The sequence below is a fragment of the Schistocerca nitens genome, chromosome 8 (genome assembly GCF_023898315.1).
Source record: "Schistocerca nitens isolate TAMUIC-IGC-003100 chromosome 8, iqSchNite1.1, whole genome shotgun sequence".
Taxonomy (NCBI): Eukaryota; Metazoa; Arthropoda; class Insecta; order Orthoptera; family Acrididae; genus Schistocerca; species Schistocerca nitens.
Genome location: NC_064621.1, coordinates 446,912,967 through 446,934,932, shown reverse-complemented (window position 1 = coordinate 446,934,932; position 21,966 = coordinate 446,912,967). Strand labels below are relative to the sequence as shown.

At 38.6% G+C, this 21,966-nt stretch overlaps 1 protein-coding gene across 3 annotated transcripts in view; it reads left to right on the top strand.

The window, feature by feature from the left end:
• The window catches only part of LOC126198955 (3'-5' RNA helicase YTHDC2-like), a 338,664-nt gene that overhangs the window by 76,971 nt on the left and 239,727 nt on the right, over positions 1-21,966 (top strand). For all 3 annotated transcript variants that reach the window (XM_049935603.1, XM_049935602.1, XM_049935604.1), the window contains exons 7-10: positions 609-663; positions 748-925; positions 1,136-1,282; positions 15,048-15,229. In XM_049935603.1, the coding sequence (XP_049791560.1) occupies positions 609-663; positions 748-925; positions 1,136-1,282; positions 15,048-15,229 (562 nt within the window). The remainder of the gene's footprint in view (positions 1-608; positions 664-747; positions 926-1,135; positions 1,283-15,047; positions 15,230-21,966) is intronic.

Below are 21,966 nucleotides of genomic sequence, written 5' to 3'. Positions count from 1 at the left end.
TTGCCAATCCTTCTGCAAACATTATCATATTCTATGATAAACCTTGTTATTACGGACTTATTGCATTTGGGGGCAAGGGTAATCGAACACTCAGGCAATCTCCAGGCCCAGAAAGATCAGGATTCTGTGAAACATTCCTATTAATTTTAGTGACAAAATCAGCCCTCTGTCTGTTGCAGTGGGCTACTGTGTTGCGTTCTGCCCCCTCGTCTAATGTAGAGTGCCTAGGAAACCTGCTTTCTTGGATTTCTAGACAACATTTTCATACATCAAGTATGTCTTGTCTGCTCCATAATCCTACGAGTGTGAGTTCATCGTATTTTCTCTTATTTGTAAGTCCACTCCAAGCCATTCAGAGCATGTATCCAGCAGAGGAACCAATCCAGTCTATCTAGCACAGCCTCATTTGTTTGCAACATCTAGTGAACATGATTATGTTCAGCTGGATATCATAATATTGTCACATTTCATCCTGGATATTCCACTGTTCTAAAAGAAGACATATATTGTATTTTATGTAGCGATTTGACAGAAGTTAAGATTACCATTGTATTTTTCTGATTTGGGATGAAATTTTTGTTGATTCACTTGCATTTGATTTTTCACAGTGCCTGGCCGCTTGTATGAAGTAAAAGAGTATTATCTGGAGCATATACTAAAACAGTAAGATTTTCATTTGGAATAACCTCAAGAAAATCCAACTCATCTCTACATTCTACTTTTATAAACTTGTTCATAATTTTTCAGGACAAAATACATGACCAAAAAAATGATGCAAAGTAAGAAAGAGCTTGAGAAAAAAAAGGACCAGAGTATGAAGTTGGAAAAATGGACAAAATCTGCTATGGATCCTGCACTGAAGGAACAAATTAATAAGAGTGAGAGGAGAGCCATTCTTGCTCCAATCCTTGGACAACAGACAGAGGTAAATTAATTGTAGTTTCAGGGCAGTTGGAGTTTATGTAGAGCACAAAGTTAGCTTCAAGATAGTTTAGTCATCAAAAAACATGTGTGTTGAGTTCAACAAATTTTGAATTACTTATATTTATCACTAACTAAAATGTGACGTACCAGTAAGTAGTTATATTAAGTCATTGTTCATTTAACTAATGTTTTTATATTTGTTATCAAATAGCCACTGCCAGAAAAGACTGAATTAGAAAAATGGTTAATCGAAGAGATGGATCGCTGTATTTTGGAAGCTTGGCTGTATGGCACAGAGGATTCATTCACACAGCTTCTCCACTTAATGCTATCTGAAAACGTCTCAGTAGATTATCAGGTGAGGGACATTTAAATTGTGCGTACATGTTACAGCTAAGGTTCATGATAGTATTCTTTTGGGTTAGCCCTTACTAAAAAACTTATAGACAGTGTGAATATTCTGTAAAAGTGTTTTAGGAAGTGTTGTATGATTTATAGAATACATTGCAGAAGTTTTTATGAAAACAAAAGTGTGTTTTAAAATGAGAAATTAGACAAAAACCTCACAGCTCGACAATTTTACTCTTAACGCCTCAAGCCAGGAACATGAGCTTATGCCTGCATACCATGTTTACCTTCACTGGCAGTAGCCCAATCACATACTCTGCAGTTGTAGTCTTGCTGGTAAAACTGTTATCACTCTACCATCTTTTGATGGCAATCAACACTACTTCATATGCCATGTGTAGGAACATTTGTGCTGATGTACTGTTAACGTCGGAAGAAATGGAGCTGTATGAACTGTCCTAGTTTAAAGAAAAAATATGCGATGGTACATGAAAATATTCAGAAGCCTACGAAACATTTCAGTGCACAAAGCATTTACTGTTTATCAAGCCATTTAAACGTCAGAGGAAATTGCGCAGACAAGTCTGCGAATCATAACCTAACTGCTGGAAACTGATGGAAAGAGACTGTTTGGTAAACTTTGTTTCAAAGATTACTTCAATGTGTACAATATTGAAAGTTTATTTTAAATGAATATGTTTGTGTTAGATATGAAAGGCCTTTTGTTAATAATTTCTGAAAATTTCAATTATATTTCTGCAGATAATTCCATAACTAGAGCAAGTAAAACACTTCCTACCTGTACCGGTGGTCTCGCTAAACTACTGACAGTAGGATAGGCACAAGCACAAAAACTGTAGGCTTGAAGTGCTAATTTTAATGGTAAATTGGAGGTGTTTAGTAGGGTAATGTAGCTACAATCTGTGTATGTTGCTTTCAGGTACACAAGGAACATAAAGTTAAACAAAACTAACATGTGACTATTGTGATACATGAAGATGTTCCATAATCTGTTATGTCATACAATATTAAAACCTACAAGTAAATGAATCTTACTAAAATCACAATGAACTGCCAATACTTACTTTCCTGGGCTGTGACTCTCAGTACTGCCAATACACACATCTAAAATTGTGAGGGATAATTTTCCTGATACCTGATTTCCTGCATTTTTCAATATATAAGTAATTTGTGGTGTTATTATAAGCGTCAGTTTACAGATCCACATAACTGGAGTTTGATACCTGTTCATCATAGGGTTTTTATCTACAAGGTGTACAACTTTGCTTCCACAGTTTGTCGATAGGTGGCAACAGTGGTAAGTAGCGGTCAAAAGAACAGATTGCAGACTTCAGGCAGTTAGCTTGGACCTCGGTCAATATAATCTCATTCAAACATAAGTCGATTTGTGTCTGAATCATAAAGTTGTTCTTGATTGAAAATGTCAGTTTATGAGCCTAATTCTCGTCATTTGTGGGAGGTGTTACTGTTTTGTTTCAGTATGAAGAAAACAGTGGCTGAGTCTCATCAAATGCTCTCAACTACATATGGTAAGGTTGCTATTAGTGAAATAATGTGTCATGACTGGTTTCAACGCTTCAGAAACGGTGATTTTAACGTCGTAGACTGGCATAGTTCTGGAAGAGAGAACGTTTTCGAAGATGCAGAATTGGAGACATTGCTGAGTGAAGATTCGCGTCAAACTCAAGAAGAATTGGCACGATTAGTGGGAGTGACACAGAAAGCCACTTCAAAATGTCTCAAGGCTATGAGCATGATTCAGAAAGAAGGAACTTGTGTCCCGTGTGAGCTGAAACCAAGAGACGTTGAACGGCATTTGTGTGTTTTTGAACAGTTGCTTCAGAGGCAAAAACGGCAGAGATTTCTGCATCGCATTGTGACGGGGATGAAAAATGGTTTCATTACGATAACCCTAAATGCAAAAAATCATGGGGATATCCCAGCCATGCTACCACGTCGACAGCCAAACCGGATATTCATGGCTCCAAAATCATGCTCTGCATTTGGTGGGACCAGCTCAGCGCTGTGTACTATGAGGTGTTAAAACCAAGTGAAACAATCACAGGTGCTCGTTATTGAACGCAATTAATGCTTTTGAGCAGAGCATTAAACGACAAACGGCTGCAATACAGCGAGAGGCACCATAAAGTGGTTTTGCAGCACGACAACGCTCGACCTCACGTTGCAAAAGATGTCAAAACGTACTTGGAAACATTAAAATGGGACGTCCTACCCCACTTGCCGTATTCTCCAGACATTGCTCCCGCTGACTATCACCTGTTTAGATCAGTGGCACATGGCCTGGCTGACCAACACTTACGATCTCATGAAGAAGTCACAAATTGGATTGATTCGTGGATTGCTTCAAAAGATAAACAATTTTTTTGATGCATGATTCATACACTACCAGAAAGATGGAAGAAAGTAGTGGCCAGTGATGGAAAATACTTTGAATGATACATGTGTAACTAATTTGTTTCATTAAAGCCTCAAATGTTGGGGAAAAAATGGCAGAAGCAAAGCTGTACACCTTGTATAACTTTCACTTATTTCACCTCTACAACGTGAAATGTGCATCATAATTTTGAGTGTATGTTGAACTGTAGGTGCTCCTATAACTGACTGAATAAGTCAGTTCAGAAGTTGAAGGAAGCCAGGGGTAAATTACCTGCAATAAGACTATATCTCAAAAATACTGTGGCATTCATGTCAACCTTAAGTTTGATGACAGCTTTAAAGGATTTACAGGTGCTGAGATAAAGGCCAAGTAATTCTAAAGCCAAATTGAAGAGACATACAAGATGGAAGAAATAATTTGAAAGTTAACACTTACCTCCAACAGATATTCAAATGAATAATGCACTTTTGATAACTGACTTCTCAAACATGGAAGCCAAGCTTTAAGGAATAACAAGGTATTAATGGAGAAAATGTAGGTAAAGAAGGTGGCCAAAAGATTTGTGGTTTTTGTGTTCATAATTATTAAAAATATAAATACATAAATGATAAAAATGTAATATGACAAAAAAGAATATAGGAAAAGGTAGTAGACATTGATGGAGAGGGGGGGGGGGGGGGCAGGGGGATCTATGATGAAAATAAAGAAACTCGGCATGAAGAGAATTAAGGTGAATTATTGTCACCATTGGTTAGCTGTTGAATAATGTCACCATTGGTTAGGTATTGAATGTTGGCACCATTGGTTAGCTGTTGAATGTTGGCACCATTGGTTAGCTGTTGGAAAAACAGTTCAAAATGTTGTAGTTCAGACCAATAGGGGTTAGGAGAGGGTCCACATGATGTGGGCTCAGGATATTCTGTGCTGAAAGTTTTCACTTCTAGGGAAATATGTACCATCTCTCTTTCTTTGTTTGTTAATGCGTACCTGCTGTATGGCTGCCAACAATTGTAAACTTGTTCAGTCTTGCTGGGGACATCCTGTATTGAAATTTCCCTTGACACAATTGTCTAGTTCTACAGTGTGGTAGCAGATGTCACTAATGGAAGAGAAGCAGGCAAAGGCCAGCCCTTCACTTGTTCCTTCAGGAAGGTCACTTATACCTATATGAGCACCTGACTCATAATTTTTGTGTCATGATGCAGTGCATCAAGTTATAATTAATTGTACAAACTTAAAGTACAGCCTGGAAACATTGAGTTATATGCGTAAGAAAAGACATAGAGAAATTCATTGGTAGTGCACATTGCTTATGGAAGGCAGGAATTTATTTATTTAGTCTTTCTTTCTTTCATCCCCCCCCCCCCCCCCCCCCCGCCCCGCAAGAAGTTCAATGTTCTCCCAATCAATGTCTGTGAAATTTCTGCTTAATGCTAAAATTTGAGGTAGACTGTGTCATACTGGGGTTTTCAATCTCTTAATGAAGAATTATAGTGTGTACTAAAATAATTATTGAGTCCAAGTATGACATGCAGGAAATTGAGTCAGACTGATACTGGCTTAAGGAAGGTAATGTTGAATAATGAGACTAAGGATCCAGTTAAGGGGGGATTGACTGAGGGCAGAACCAGAACGAGGAAGTTGCAAGATGGTAATGAAATATTGTAGTAGGAATGTTGTAGATGGAGTTGAGGAGTTATTAATAGCACATCAAAGATAATTGACTGATTAAATATGTAATGAATGTTCCAGAAGAATGTAAATAATTTGGGATTAAAGGAGACCGCTCTCCGAATAGTAGAAGTGTTGAGTCGTTGACAGGCACAAAAGGAAAACTTTTGCACATGTGTGCACACACACACACACACACACACACACACACACATGATTGGAATGTTGGAGGGAGAGGCAGGAAGTGCGTGGGTTAGGAATGCGACACATGAGCATGATGACTTGACTCCTACACTTTGAGCTTCTGTTTTGTCTACATTGCATGAAGAAGATTGATGTATTGTACCATGTCGGAACTGTGGAAATATCTATTTTTGTTTGACATATAAATATTTCATTTTAGTTCAAAAGGGGTTGACATACACAGTAATGTTTCAGAGAAAGTGTTCATTTTCGTTCATGTTTTAGTGAGTGTTGACTTTGATGAGTCACAAAAGCCAGATCATAATTATATTAACAATTTTGTTTGTGCAGTTTAAAGATACAACCATTCTCTACTTACATGCAAATTTTCATTTTTTACTGTTCAGTCATTTTCTTGTAATAATAGCAGATGTAGGTATCCACATTTCGTCTAATGGTGATATGTGTAAACAAGACAAGAAGTGTAAATGTAAGCATTATTGTTGCTTTTCATAGCTGTTATGTTTCCATGTGTGTAAATATTTGTAAAGCACTAATATCAACTGTTTAATGTATTTGTTTTTGTGTCTTTATGTGCCTCCTGCTCCCGATGCTATGTTGCCATAGTATTTCCATTTAATTGCTCATGGCTGCAATGTTTACATTGGGACTTTCCATCAGATAGGAAACAATTGTGCTGCAATTCACTTTTGTGTATTCATGTGAGGCAGTCCTTGTGAAATGATTAGTTGCCTTTTACTTGGCTGAAACAGCACCTTTTTTCGTAGAGTTGTGAAAAGTGCATGGTGAGCAGTTTGCATGTTTACCTAGTACTTAGAAGGGAATTTGGGGGGAGGGGGGGGGGGGACAGGACACAAGGAGTTCTGTGTCAGTGTAGAGAACAGAACTTATGAATGTGTCAGTATTAGTGAAAGCACAGTGAGACAAATTTTGAGAGAATATAGAGAAGCTTGTATGGATGAATTTACACAGGGAGTCATAAGAAGGAAAATCCATGACTTCCAGCAGTAGTATTTGTATTGTAAAAGTTGAAGACCAAAGTGGTAGACTATCCCAATATGACGATAACAACCCTTTTGACAAGCTATTTGGAAATTGGGCTTCAGATACAAAAAGTGCTACAAAAACCTGTTGTGGTCTTCAGTCCAGAGACTGGTTTAGTGCAGCTCTCCATGCTACAGCATCCTGTACAAGCCTCGTCACCTCTGAGTAATTACTGCAACCTACATCCCTCTGAATCTGCTTAGTGTACTCATCTCTTGTTCTCCCTCTACGAATTTTACCCTCCATGCTTCCATCCAGTGGTAAATTGGTGATCCCTTGATGTCTCAAAATATGTCCTACCAACTGATCCCTTCTTTTGGTCAAGTGGTGCCACAAATTTCTTTGCCATCTAATTCTATTCAGTACTTTCTCATTAGTTACATGATCTGTCCATCTGATCTTCAGCATTCTTCTGTAGCACCACATTTCGAAAGCTTCTATTTTCTTCTTGTCAAAACTATTTATCATCCATGTTTCACTTCCATACATAGCTACATTCCATACAAATACTTCCAGAAAAGGCTTCCTGACACTTAAATCTATACTCAATGTTAACAAATTTCTCTACTTCAGAAACGCTTTCCTTGCCATAGCCAGTCTACATTTTATATCCTCTCTATTTCGACAACAATCACTTATTTTTCTTCCTATATTGCAAAACTCATTTACTACTTTAATCGTCTCATTTCCTAATCTAGTTCCCTCAGCATCACCTGATTTAATTCGACTACATTCCATTATCTTTGTTTTGCTTTTAATGATATTCATCTTATATCCTACTTTCAAGACACTGTCCATTCCATTCAACTGTTCTTCCAGGTCCTTTGCTGTCTCTGACAGAATTACAATGTCGTCAGGAAACCTAGCAAAGTTTTATTTCTTCTACATGAATTTTAATTCCTACTCCAAATATTTCTCTCGTTTCCTATACTGCTTGCTCAATCTACAGATCGAATAACATTGGGGATAGTCCACCACACTCTCTCACTCCTTTCTCAATCACTGCTTCTCTTTCATGCCCCTCTACTCTTATAACTGCCATTTGTTTTCTGTACAAATTGTAAATAACCTTTTGCTCCCTGTATTTTACCCCTGCCACCTTCAGAATTTTACAAGATTATTCCATTCAACATTGTCAAAACCTTTTTCTAAGTCTACAAATGCTAGAAACATATGTTTGCCTTTCCTTAACCTATCTTTTTATTTATTTATTTTATAAATTTGTAGGGTCAATTTTGCCTCGTGTGTTCCAACATTTCTATAGAATCCAAACTGATCTTCCCTGAGGTTGGCTTCTACCAGTTTTTCCATTTGTCTGCAAAGAATTCGTGTTAGTATTTTAGAACAATGACTTATTAAACTGATAGTTGGTAATTTTCACACGTGTCGACACCTGGTTTCTTTGGGACTGGAATTATTAGATTCTTCTGGAAATCTGAGGGTATTTCACCTGTCTCATACATCTTGCTCACAAAATGGAAAAGTAGTGTCATGGCAGGCTATCTTCATCTACATCCTCTTCCATTTCAATAATATTGCCCTCAAGTACATTGCTCTTCTACAGACCCTCTAAATACTCCTTCCACTTTTCTACTTTCCCTTCTTTGCTTCGGACTGGCTTTCCATCTGAGCTCTTGATATTCATACAGGTGGTTCTCTTTTCTCCAAAGGTCTCTTTAGTTTTCCTGTAGGCAGTATCTATCTTACCCCTAGTGATATATGCTTCTACATCCTTACATTTGTCCTCCAGCCATCCCTGCTTATCCATTTCCTGTCAGTCTCATTTTTAAGACGTTTGTATTCCTTTTTGCCTGGTTCATTTACTGCATTTTTATATCTTCTCCTTTCATCAATTAATTTCAATATCTCTTCTGTTACCCAAGGATTTCTACTAGTCCTCATCTTCTTACCTAATTGATCCTTTGCTGCCTTCACTATTTCATCTCACAAAGCTACCCATTCTTCTTCTATTGTATTTCTTTCCCCTGTCCTTGTCGATTGTTCCCTAATGCTCTCTCTGAAACTCTCTACAACCTCTGGTTCTTTCAGTTTATCCAGACCCCATCTTCTTAAATGCCTACCTTTCTGCAGTTTCCTCAGTTTTCATCTACAGTTCATAACCAATTAAGTGTGGTCAGAGTCCACATGTGCCCCTGGAAATGTGTTACAATTTAAAACCTGATTCCTAAATCTCTGTCTTACCATTATATAAACTATCTGAAACCTTCCAGTATCTCCAGGTCTCTTCCATGTATACAACCTTCTTTCATGATTCTTAAACCAAATGTTAGCTGTGATAAGTTGTGCTCTGTGCAAAATTCTACCAGTCAGCTTCCTCTTTCATTCCTTACCCCCATTCCATATTCATCTACTACTTTTTCTTCTCTTCCATTTCCTACTATCGCATTCCAGTCCTCCATGACTATTAAATTTTTGTCTACCGTGACTATCTGAATAATTTCTTTTATCGCATTATACATTTCTTCAATCTCTTCTTCATCTGCAGAACCAGTACTACTGTGGTAGGCATGGGCTTCATGTCTGTCTTGGCTATAACAATGCATACACTATGCTGTTTGTAGTAGCTTATCCATGTTCCTCCTGTCAACGAACTTCACTGATTCCCACTATATCTAACATTAACCTATCCATTTCCCTTTTTAAATTTTCTAACAGTGCCCAATTAAGGGATCTGACATTCCATGCTCCGATCCGTGGAACACCAGTTTTGTTTCTCCTAAAAACGACGTCCTCATGAGTAGTTCCCACCCAGGGATCCAAATTGGGGACAATTTTACCTCTGGAATGTTTTACCCAAGAGGATGCCATCATTTAACTATACAATAAAGTTGCATGCCCTCATGAATAATTATGGCTGAAGTTACCCCTTGCTTTCAGCTGTTTGCAGTATCAGCACAGCAAGGCTGATGTTACTAGGCCATATCAGTCAATCATCCAGACTACTGCCCCTGCAACTACTGAAAAAGTTGCCGCCCCTCTTCAGGAACTACACATTTGTCTGGCCTTTCAACAGACACACCTCTGTTATGGTTGCACCTACGGTACGGCTATCTGTGTTGCTGAGGCACGCAAGCATCCCCATCAACAGCAAGATCCATGTTCCAGAGGGGGGGGGGGGGGGGGCGAAAACCCGGCAAGAACTCATATCATTTTCCTGCTACACAGTTATTTTTCCACAAAACACCTATGCTGATGGAAAATGGCTGTGTAGCAGGAAAAAGAGATGAGTTCTTGTGGGAAATAACTCACTTGCAGAACACTAGAATGACTACTTACTACACTGATGAGAGTCTGTGTGGTGCAAATCGTACCAGAAAAATTTGGAAGGGAGGAACAAAAAATGAAACGTATGTGCTTATTATATAGGAAGTGTTAAAGACTTCAATGGCTGGGAAGGAGGAATACAAACACTGTCAAGTTCTGGAAACAAAGTATTGTAATGTGCCGCTCGTGGTCTCGCGGGAGCATTCTCGCTTCCTGAGCATGGAGTCCTGGGTTCGATTCCCAGTGGGGTCAGGGATTTTCACCTGTTCGAGATGACTGGGTGCTGTTGTGCCGTCTTCATCATCATCATTCATCCCTATTACTGTTGGAGGAAGGCAATGGCAAACCACCTCCATTAGGACCTTGCCTAGTATGGCAGTGCGGGTCTCCCGCATCATTCCCCTACGCTCTGTCAAGAAGCATGGGACTTCGTTTCCGTTTTCCAATGTGCCACATTGGGAACAAAGTTGTGAATGCAAGAAACTACAAAGAGAGATTTAGGAGTGCTCTCAAAAAACAGTCAAATGTATCTGCAAATGTTATTGATCAGGCAATGTATCACACAATAATAATGCCATTATCACAAAATCCATCTATGAAATGGAGAAAGGTTTCTATTATTGAGTGGATGGAAAGCAATAATGTAGAGCTTCCATCTAATGCCACATCCTATGAGGAATTTACTGAAACAGGCGTACTGGAAAATGGGCAGCTGTGCTTTACTTCACAGTAACACCGTCTGGAAAACATATTGCACTCAGTGGATAAGGAAATTAAACTACTGTGAGCTTATTTGGGCCTATATCAAGAACAAGGCAGCAAAGAAGGATAAGAATTTTCAGGTAAATATTATTTTACAGATGTATCTCTCCACAGTGAAAGGTGTTCTTGAAAGTTTCTGGAGGAATTGAGTGAGTCATACTCAAAAACTTGAAAACAGTTATGTATGAAGAGCTTGTAGTTTTGACATAGCAATAGAACTGTCTCTAACCCAAGTAGACTGCAATAGCAGAAGTGAGACCTCAGTCATCAGCCGAAGTGATTGAGATAGGCTTTATTTGATTCATCGTTCTTTCCTGCAAAATATATTAGAGCTAATGAATTTTTCATTTACTATTAAAATATACAACATGTTTCATTTTCATTTATTGAGAGCTGCTTACATATCGTGAGTATGAAGTTACCATTCTTTGCTAATGAATAGGCTCTTGTCATCCATTAAAACAGTGCCAGTGCTCAGGTATGACAACTACAATCCACCAAAGCCTTGCATGGATTACACCTACTAAAGCAGTTGCCTTACACATTCGTATCTGACAACATGAGCAGTATTCATTACTAATGATGCATAATGTAATCAAAAAATGTTCAAGTTTTATACTCATGTTTTCTCTGCCACAATAGCTACAGTGATAAGCTTAATTTGACCACCCTGCGTGTGACATTATAGCAATGAAATGACTAATCAGAAAATTATGAAAGCCCGCCTTCAAATAGAGAGAGGTTGAACCTCTAAACTGTGCAAAGAAATTTTTCTCCTAATTACAGTCTGCCTTCTGTGATTCCTCAGAGTTGACACTTGCCAAAAAATGCTTGGAAAAAGCACATTTATCTTAAATACTACTGCATATATTCCTACACTAAATAAAAGTAGTTATTTTCACAATTCCATCTAGATACAACACGTGGATGTTCGTCATACAGTGTAACCAGAATATGAGCTCAGAGTGAGGGGGCCAGTCATTATGAAATGGATAATAATCCTGTCACAGCCTTATTTTATTTCATCAGAAGCACGGCCACTTTTGAAAGCAGCCATGTCATATGCCAACTCTGCTGCAGTTTCTGTGCAGCATTTTATATGAGCATGACTACCAACTAGCTGTACACCAGAATGAATGGCCATCACTAAGCTACGGCCAAGAACAGAGTTGACCCCCCCCCCCCCCCCCCAGTGGCACAACATGCTGCTGAGCACAATATACTAGAGTTCATTGGCTGCTTCACAACCCATGCCATCTGGGTACTTCCCCCCAGCACCAGCTTTTCTGAACTACATAGATGGTAGTTGGAGTTATCTGTGCAACATATTCTTTGCTCCTTTAATCCTCCTGGCCTCAATCTCGGCTAACTCACTGCTCTCAAACCCTCTACCCAAAAGTTTCCCCTTCGTTTGTCCAGTCACTCTCTCCCAAGCCTCACCTCCACATCATTGTCATCGTGCACCACATGAATTCACTGTTCTCGTGCCCATATATTCCATTCTTAGCTCCTGCATCTGCTGCCTTGCCTTCCCACATTCCAATCTGCTACATCTGCAGACACCCTCTGAGACACCAGCAACCCCTTCCCAAACCCTACTCATGCTTCCTGCCTCTTTCTCCCTCTGCTCACCCTACCTGACACGTGTGTGTGTGTGTGTGTGTGTGTGTGTGTGTGTGTGTGTGTGAGAGAGAGAGAGAGAGAGAGAGAGAGAGAGAGAGAGAGAGAGACCTAATTAGAAAACATACTGCACTAGAAGGATTGAAAAATATTTACTTTTCTTTATAAAGAAAAGGTTTTTATTGTATTTACTTAGCTGCCACAAATATATGAAAACTCAAAATTATATGGTCGGTATTAAAAAGAACTCAATGTGATTTTTGAAATTTTTTGTCACTGATGAAAGAATCAATATCTGGATTAAAATGGTTAATTTTAGCCTCAGAGCACTATCTACATTCAGCTATTCCTGTACTTATTCTTCAAAAACAAGTAGAGTTGAAAAGGGTCGTTCACATTGGTAGTTTGCTGACAAGTCTATCAAGTGTCTCAAGGAATAGTAATTCAGCAATACCACCACGGTGTATTAGCTAACACTCTCAACTTGCGTTCAAGACACCCACTTCAATTCTTGGGTCAGCCATCCAGATATCAGCTGTCTGCGGTCACCCTGGTCACTCCATGCAGATGCTGGAATGGTTGCTTTCTTCCCCACCAGCAGTAAGAAATCCAAGCAAAGCTCCATCTGTCATAGTTTTAGCCATGGATGGGACTTAAAATACCAACCACCCCTCCTTCCTTCTTGTGTCAGGGTATTAAAAGATCAAAATTCAAGCCAGTCATTCTTATGGACAGTGGTGTCTGAGAAACTACCAACTCAACAAATTACAATTGGATTGTGGCATGTTATGTGTTTACACTATTAGCAGCCAGTCATGTGCCAGCCCTGTAGCACGATCTGTAGAGGAGCAGGCTTCCAGTCGCCTGGTGGCAGATGATATCAGTCATTTTCAACAAAAAAAGAAAACAAAATTACTGGAAGCATTTCAACTTCTGTTCTTGCTGACCATGATGACTGATGAGAGAAAACCCTGAAGCTCACAATAATTTTTGTCTTGGACACATAACTAGCTCTTGTGGCCCATTGCCACATTGTCCACGGTCCACAAGGTTGCAGCCTATGAGTTTGGAACCGCTGCTCTGGCTCATTAAAAGATTTATCCAAAAGCTAGCAAAGTTATTGTTCCTTTTCGTGTGCCGGTTGGTAACTGAATGAGAACTTACACATGTTCAGTTCAATCTTCTGATATTTATATAACAGAGCCATATCTTTTTTTAATATTTGCGTTTTAATGTTGTGTCTTTCAGGTTCTTTAATACAGCTTCCAACAGATATTTCCACCCTTGTACGTGTGTCGTTTCAAAAGTCCTGCACACTGCACTTTTGCGACCGTTACGGTGGTACGATCAAGTTGAAATTCATGTCATCTGTGAGTGAGACTTTAGGCCTGACAGTCATATAAGTGTTGCAGGTTTAAAATGGAAACTAAAAGCAGGTCAGGTTGGATTACACATAGTGACCATTGTTCCTACATCAAAATTCCATCAGTACATGGAAAAAAAACAACAGAAATATGCGACACTTTGAGAGAGGTGTGAGAATAGTGTAGTGATTAGTAGCACATTATCGTGGGGGTCTGATTGTTCCAATGAACCCAAGAAGTGGAAGGCTACCAACGGCAACAAATTACACCTCTCAGGTTATTGTTAATGACGTTTTTAGAGAGGATCAACAAAAAATGAGGAGATTGCATATGAAGCCAGATTGTCATTTCAGTTTACAGAATCTTAATAGAAAAGTTAAAGATGAGAAAATTTTCTGCCAAATGGGTTCTGCATGATCCGAGAAGCGGGTCGCAAAAGAATCGGAGAAGAATTGCTTCATGTTACCGAACAGAACGAGAACAGTGTCTGAAAAGGATTGTTGCACTTGATGTGAAACCTGGATACGAGATTTGGAGACAGAACTGAAGTCTCAGCTGTAAAATGGAAAAATTCCGGCACTACACACCTGAAAAAATTGTGCCGCAAACAATCAAAGGTGAAACTGATGATGATCTTTGCATATAACATGAACGGGCTCATAGCTACAAATAAGAGTGCCTCAGGGAACATCGTAATGGGTGTGTACTACAAGATGTTTCTGAAAATGTTTTGTGCCTGAAAATTCATCAAAGAAGGCCTGACATGCTTGCAGCTGGTGTACTCATTTTGCACGACAATGCAAGACAGTATATTTCCCTACCAGTATGAGAAACAGTTGACAAGTATGGATGGGAACTACTTCCCCACCTACCATTCAGTCCTGATATGAGCCCAGCAGATTTTGATTTTGTTTCTCAAATTGAAGGAACAAATCCGTGGAAAACGTTTTGGTACAACTATTAAAGCTTCCAATGCAACTGACCTGAGTAATCAGACAACTCAACAGTGAAGGTGCTGTATATGGAATGCACAAGTTGCCAAAATGTTGGGAAGCTGTCATGAGCCAGAATGGAGATTATATTGAAGGCCCGTAAAAGAATTTTGTAAAATAAATTATTTTCTTCTATTCTGTCCTAAAGTATCTTTTGAAATGTCCCTTGAATATAAGTTAAGTGTTATTTGAATATAACATCATCCTTGGTTGCAGTGATTTAAACAATTGTGTGTCCATAGCATTTGCTAGAAATCTAAAACCAGTTTCCTTAAGATTACTAGAAGTTGAAAGTTTTGATTTATGTTATGTTCTCTACCTCTGTTAATTGTCTACTTGTGGACATATGGTTGCAAGCACATCACCATAATCCAAGTGTTTGGCTCTAGCATTCTGTCTGTTTTTCTATAACAGCATTCTGAAACAGGAGTGAGTCCACTGATGGTGGCTGCAGGTCGTGGTTGTCTTAATACAGCAGAACAGTTGCTCAGCCTTGGAGCGAATGTTTGCTTGCGCTCATCTAATGATTGGACAGCTTTAGATTGGGCACACAATCTTAACCAGCCAGCAATGGTCGAATTGCTGGAGGCTTACATGTAAGTAATATATACTTTAGCATTTGTGAAATATCCCAACTTTGGTATAAATGGCTGAATTGCTCCAAGACTTGTAAAAAGTATATTGTGAAGGACTGAAATATGAACTATGCAAGAGATACTTAGTGGAATATTTTCTCAATAACTTGAATGTTCTCTCCCCCACTCTCTTCATGTCTTTGTGCTCTCTCTCTCTCTCTCTCTCTCTCTCTCTCTCTCTCTCTCTCTTTCTTTCTCTGTCTATCACCTCCCCCTCCCCCTTTTTATGTCCATCTTCTCCTCCCATGTGTCTTCATTTCCTCCTGCCCCCTCTCTCTGTCCACCTCCTCCCTTCTACTTCCTATGTCCATTTCCTTGGACCCCTCTTTTGTTTCTCTCCTCTTCACCCTCTCTGACCTTGAGCTTTGTTTATTGTTATTGCTAATTCACTTTCTTTAGTAGTAGTATTCTAATCATAAGCTGATAAGCTGTATAAATACAACTTCTCTGTTTGCTAACAACATTTCACTCTCATTATATATAACTTATGTCTGTCCAAATGTTGATTAGAGTACTGTGTAAGAATTTGAAGTAAATCGGTCAAGAACTTTTCGAGGTTTTCGGTAATAATGTTTGCCCTCTACAAATTACATATTTATTTATGTATTATATATGCTTAAAAATAGGTACATAGAAACAGACTTATTCAAATGTAAAATTTCGAAGCAATCAGTGAAGAAATGGCAGAGATTTAAGATATTGAAGAAACAAACATGTACATTTTTAAATAGATTTCCCCCAAAATAGTTATATATTATCTATATATTATATAAAAATACACATCTATTCGAATGTTGCATTGTGTCAAAATTTCAAAGCCCTTGGTGAAGAACTTTTGGAGATATATGATTTTGAAGAAACAAACATTTACATTTTTATTTTTATATATAGTTTTCAGTTTTTGCACATATGCGGCTTCTCATTGCTTCTTGTTGAAGTTTGCACTGGATTAGCCTTAAGCAGAGATTTTTATCTGTCTTGAAATGCAGTTTCTTGGTAATGAAATGAAATTACATTCATAGACAATCAAATTAATGGCACTTTGTCTAGTAGTGTGTAGTAGCAAATTGTACCCTAATGATGGGAGTGATGCTTTATAGCATGAAGACCCTGAAAATGTTGGGGAGCATTCCTGATTCATGAATGCTCAACCTACACATGATCAGACAGCATGTTTTTATTACTCGTGAATGAGAGACGATGACAGACATATTAGATGGGCCCATTTCATCCCCTGTAAACAATCTTTATATGATGGGACCTGAAACACATACCTGAAAATCCCCTAATGGCAAGTAGGATTCATCGCATTGTGTGTTTTTCAGCATACTTTGTAGCTAGCCCTTGCCATGTACTAACACGTACTGCAACTTACCCGTGGCTGGGTGAAACTTTTCCATGCTTCAGGCATCCAGACTAACATCAATATGCAATACGCTGATGCCTACTGCAGCTGAACCTGGTGGTGGATTTTTTTCCTGAATCAATATACTCACAGAACGTTGTTGATACTGTGGGACATGAAAAGCCCTGTGCCTGCTTGACCGTGGAGATGGTGTGACCCATAGAAAGGACACCCACAATCTGACCGTAATCTGATCGACTAATATTGTACATTTTGCCTTTCTGGTCCTGACTGCTCTGCTGACTTACAGCACAAAGTCTTATGACATCCCGTTCACAAGACATTACAAACTGTTCCATTCTTCATGGAAACATCTCCAAGAATGATTACTCTGAATTTGTCGTGAGTGACTACTGACAGATGATTGTGCAATGATTTGTTTATCCTGGAGCACAAGGTAGAATGCATGCAGGTATGGGAACCCATGTATGTTGTACTCATTGCCAGTTCGTCATTAGAAGTTTTGAATTTCAAAAGTGAGAGTTTCCAGGAGTAACGTTATACATGACAATCAGAAGTTGTTGTTCTGCGTCATTACTCTATTGCAAACCTTGAGCATACTTGCAGTAAATTTTTATCACATATCTGCAGAACAAAATATGTTTTGTGAAATAATACAGTGATCTTTCATAAGTATGCCTTGGGCAATATGTAATTTTTAGTAAATCATATTTTTGTTATGTAATAGGAAGCAAAGGCACCAAAATCTGCCATATTGAAACAAAAATATTTCTACTGGTATGTAGATGATACATTTGTGGTGTGGCCACATGAAATGGGAAAACTTGAAGAATTCCTGGAACACTTAAATCCATTCATTGTAATATAAAATTTGTGATGGAACTGGAAAAAGAGGGACAGTTGCCTTTCCGTGATGTCTTAGTTAACAGAACAATGGCTCATAATGTATGTATAAAATCTACACAAACTCACCTCTATTTCCATGCCTTTAGTCACCACCATCCTTTACAAAGAAGTTTGATGTCAAAGACCCTGGTTCTTAGAGCTCGATCACTATCACACATGGAGAGTCTTATTGAAGGATTACAACACCTACGACTAGTGTTCCGAAGGAATGGGTACTTGGATCGTTAGACTGACCTGGTGTTGCAGTCAAAATCAAGAATGCCTGGGAAAGAAGTTGAGTCTGAGACAGAGGATGAAAAGCCAAGAAGAATTGCCTTTAGACCTCTTGCTGAGCCAGTATCTGGAAAAGATCTGTAGACTCCTACAGAAACATGGCATTGAGTGTATTTTGCTCCCTTCAACAAAGATAAAAGGTTTAGATGTAATGTTAAAGACAATCTATGTCTCCAAAACCCTAGTGTATATTGCATTCCATGTGGTGTGCCGTGTCTTAAGAGGGGCAGACTATCAGAACAGTCAAGAATACATGCGAAGAACAACAGCCACACACAGGACTAAAACAACAAACTATTTATTTATTTATTTATTTATTTATTTATTGTATGACGATACATGTACAAAGATTACAAAACTACTACACATCAACATTTAATCACAGCTCTCCAGCATAAAATAACACAAATGAAAACAACTACGTACAGATATTGAGGTCTTTTATGTATTTAATCACATCATTTGTTGCTGTCAGAAAATCTTCAAAAGGATCCTTGTAGGCATATGTGGGACATGTTGGTGCAACTTGGGCAACTGTTGTTCTGCACCACAATCACACGATGGTGATGAAGATTGTGGAGGACAGGTTTGTTGCCAGCAGCTTTTCCATTCATCAGTGATATTGAATTAAGCTCCCATGAGAGACCTGCCTGTGATGAGAGTCATATGTCTTGATCTTAGCCGTTTTCACTCTGCAGGGAATATATCGTTCCATATTGGAAGGTTGGTGTTATCAGCAATCTTCAAGTATTCACCCAGTAGCATGCTTTTCCGTCTGATAGCAGGAGATGGAATGTGGCTCAAGATAGGTAACCAGTATGTGGGAGTAGATCATATTGAGTCACTAACAATGGACATGGCCTGGTTAAGTTGTTCATCGATCTTTTTTATGTGTGGACTGTTAAGCCAGACAGGCACACAGTACTCTGAGTGCTGATACATGAAGAGTGTGTGCTGATGATCCCCAACGAGTTCTATGGAGTTTATGGAGAATGTTGTTTCTGCTTTTGAGCTTAGCAGATGTTTGTGTCATGTGCCCGTTAAAAAGAAAGTGTCTTATCTGTGATCACAAGGTATTTTGGGTGCATGTTATGATGAAATTTGTCTCACTCAAAATAGACATCAAATGTTGTTGGTGTTAGGACAGCAACCAGCCACAAATTTACTTTGAGTTCCTTTATTCAAAGGAAACCGTTACCGGTTTCGAATCGTTGCGATTCATCATCAGACGGTTTACACGCTTTCTTTCTGACATTTGGTGTGTTTTTATAGATTAATTGTCCTAAAATATAAATAAAACATAATTACAAATACGCCACACACAGATGGTTGCGTTGCAGATTTTCGTTGCATGTGACTTACGTGAAACGTCGGTTTCGAGTGATTGTTTCCATAACGTTCATCCAATCGATGTAAATACGTTCCCACTGCATCCTCGTTGTTGCACACGTAATAGTTCTCACTGTACACTTTAGATCTAAAGTGTACAGTGAGAACTATTACGTGTGCAACAACGAGGATGCAGTGGGAACGTATTTACATCGATTGGATGAACGTTATGGAAACAATCACTCGAAACCGACGTTTCACGTAAGTTGTTGCACACGTAATAGTTCTCACTGTACACTTTAGATCTAAAGTGTACAGTGAGAACTATTACGTGTGCAACAACGAGGATGCAGTGGGAACGTATTTACATCGATTCGATGAACGTTATGGAAACAATCACTCGAAACCGACGTTTCATGTAAGTCACATGCAACGAAAATCTGCAACGCAACCATCTGTGTGTGGCGTGTTTGTAATTATGTTTTATTTATATTTTAGGACAGTTAATCTATAAAAACACACCAAATGTCAGAAAGAAAGCGTGTAAACCGTCTGATGATGAATCGCAACGATTCGAAACCGGTAACGGTTTCCTTTGAATAAAGGAACTCAAAGTAAATTTGTGGCTGGTTGCTGTCCTAACACCAACAACATTTGTCTTCAAAAACAGCCACGGTCTCCAACATGTCATCATATGACAAAATTGCATTAGACATCAAATGCTCTGTGTGCCACTCTATTGCACCAATGGAAACATGAAACTTCTGTTTTATTTGCCTTTGGTTGTAACCTCCATTTACAGAAATATTGGCTTCAGATGTTTAGATCAGAAGCTAGGGTTTCTTCATTTGTTTCGAAGGTTTTGTGTTGGGTAGCTGTTTCCCAGTCGTCCGCATAGCCAAACTTTCTGGACTGTGTTGGAGGAATATCAGGTATATATAAATTAAGTACGAGGGGAGCAAGGACAGATCCCTGTGGTAAGCCATTATTCAATACTTTTGGACAGGTAGTGTAGTTACTGTAAATGGCTTTTCAGCTAACATGCATGGAACAAGGGGTAATAATTTATAAACCAGTCCATGGCTACAACCGATCAAATGCTGCACTTAGATCACAAAAAGCAACTGATTTTTTCTGCTTCATTTGGTATCCTGCTTCAACAAATGATGTTAAAGATAAGATTTAGGTCACTGGACTAATCCAGTTGTATAGGCTTCTTTCAAGGAACTTTATGAGCGCAATTGGGCGATAGTTCTTACATTGGTCTGATGCCTTGCTGGGTTTTAGTATTGCTAGGATTTTGCATTGCTTATTTTTAGTGTGATTGAACCAGATTTCTTAATGTCAAAGAAGAAATTCGCCAGCCATCTTTTTGTGTAGTTCCTGCTATGCAGAATATATTCTGCCTGGATTGCATCATTTCTTGGTGCCATTCTAGCTTTTAGAGTTGTAAGAGCAGCAGAAATTTTGGATGTAGAGAAAGTTCTTGAGAACTCAGATTGTTCATTAGGGTTCTTTTTGAACAATGTAAGTTTGCATCTGATGTATCTTTTATGAATTTTATCCCTTGGTGCTCTGGATGTGAACAGTAAATGTGATGTAATCCTATTAGATGATATACGAATGTTGTTCCTTACTTTAATTTTGTTTCAATCCAGCTCCCTTAGTAATGACCATCCTTCCATACTTCATGACTGAAAACTAAGTGACTCAACAGTCTCTATCCACCAAGGATGTCTGGCTGTATCAAGGGTAAGATTTACATTATCTGGTATTTCTGGGTCCCTCATTTTTAGAAATTCGTTATATTGTTTCTTATTAGTTTCATCCCAACCTAATGCAAAACAATGACTGTTCCTGTCCATAACATTCCATAAGCCACACATGTCCTCCTGGTAGTTCTAAAGAACAGTCACTTCAAGACAAATATCTAAAGCCACGAAGCAGAGACAGCCAGATAATCTCAAGAATCGCTTGGCTAAAATGAATTTGTCACAAGACATAGGCTCACACGGTTCTTCTCATGGCCTTCCAGCTATTAATAACCAAGCAAATCAGCTGTCACTGACCATAGTCTCGAGTATAATCATGAAATGAAATTGATGAATATAATCATGAAATGAAATATGATGGGATTGTAGTGCAAACACCACATTTCTGGTACCCCATAATTAAGGAGTCTTATCAAAATAAAGCTGGTTAAAATCTAATTAACAGAGTCTGAGCTTTCCATTTCAAAAAGGCTTGGGGCCTGGCACTCAATTTATTAAGATCTCAGGGTCCATGGCATCTACCGAAGCTGGGCAACACTGAGATAATTTGTGTTTCACAGAATATTAGTGCAGGCTCTGAAAAACAAAAGAGCATCAAAGGAAATAATATATGTTAGGATAGACCTCAGCTATACATAGCAATGCGAAGTTGACAGTAGTTCACAGACTGGTTGCAGTCCAGACAGCAAGTTCACGTAACAAGAAAACTCACAGCACCTGAATCTGGGTCAGTCATTGAAATATTGTGCATAAAAAGCAAACATCTTGGCCTCAGCCAGAAGGACACCATTACTCAATCAAATTGAGATCATGCATAAAGAAATGTATTCTGCAGGTCAAGTTCACACTTGTCTTACTTTATTGCTGGATAAGTACCATGCACAGTAAAATAAAAATCTAATGGGTATCAATGCCACCTGTATATCAGGTAGAGAAATTTTCCCCTATCTCACATAAACCAATCCAAAAAACAATTGTGCCACCTCCATATCTTCAGAACTATGTGGGTTTTGATTCATGGGAAGAAGGAATTGAAAACATAAAACTGTAAG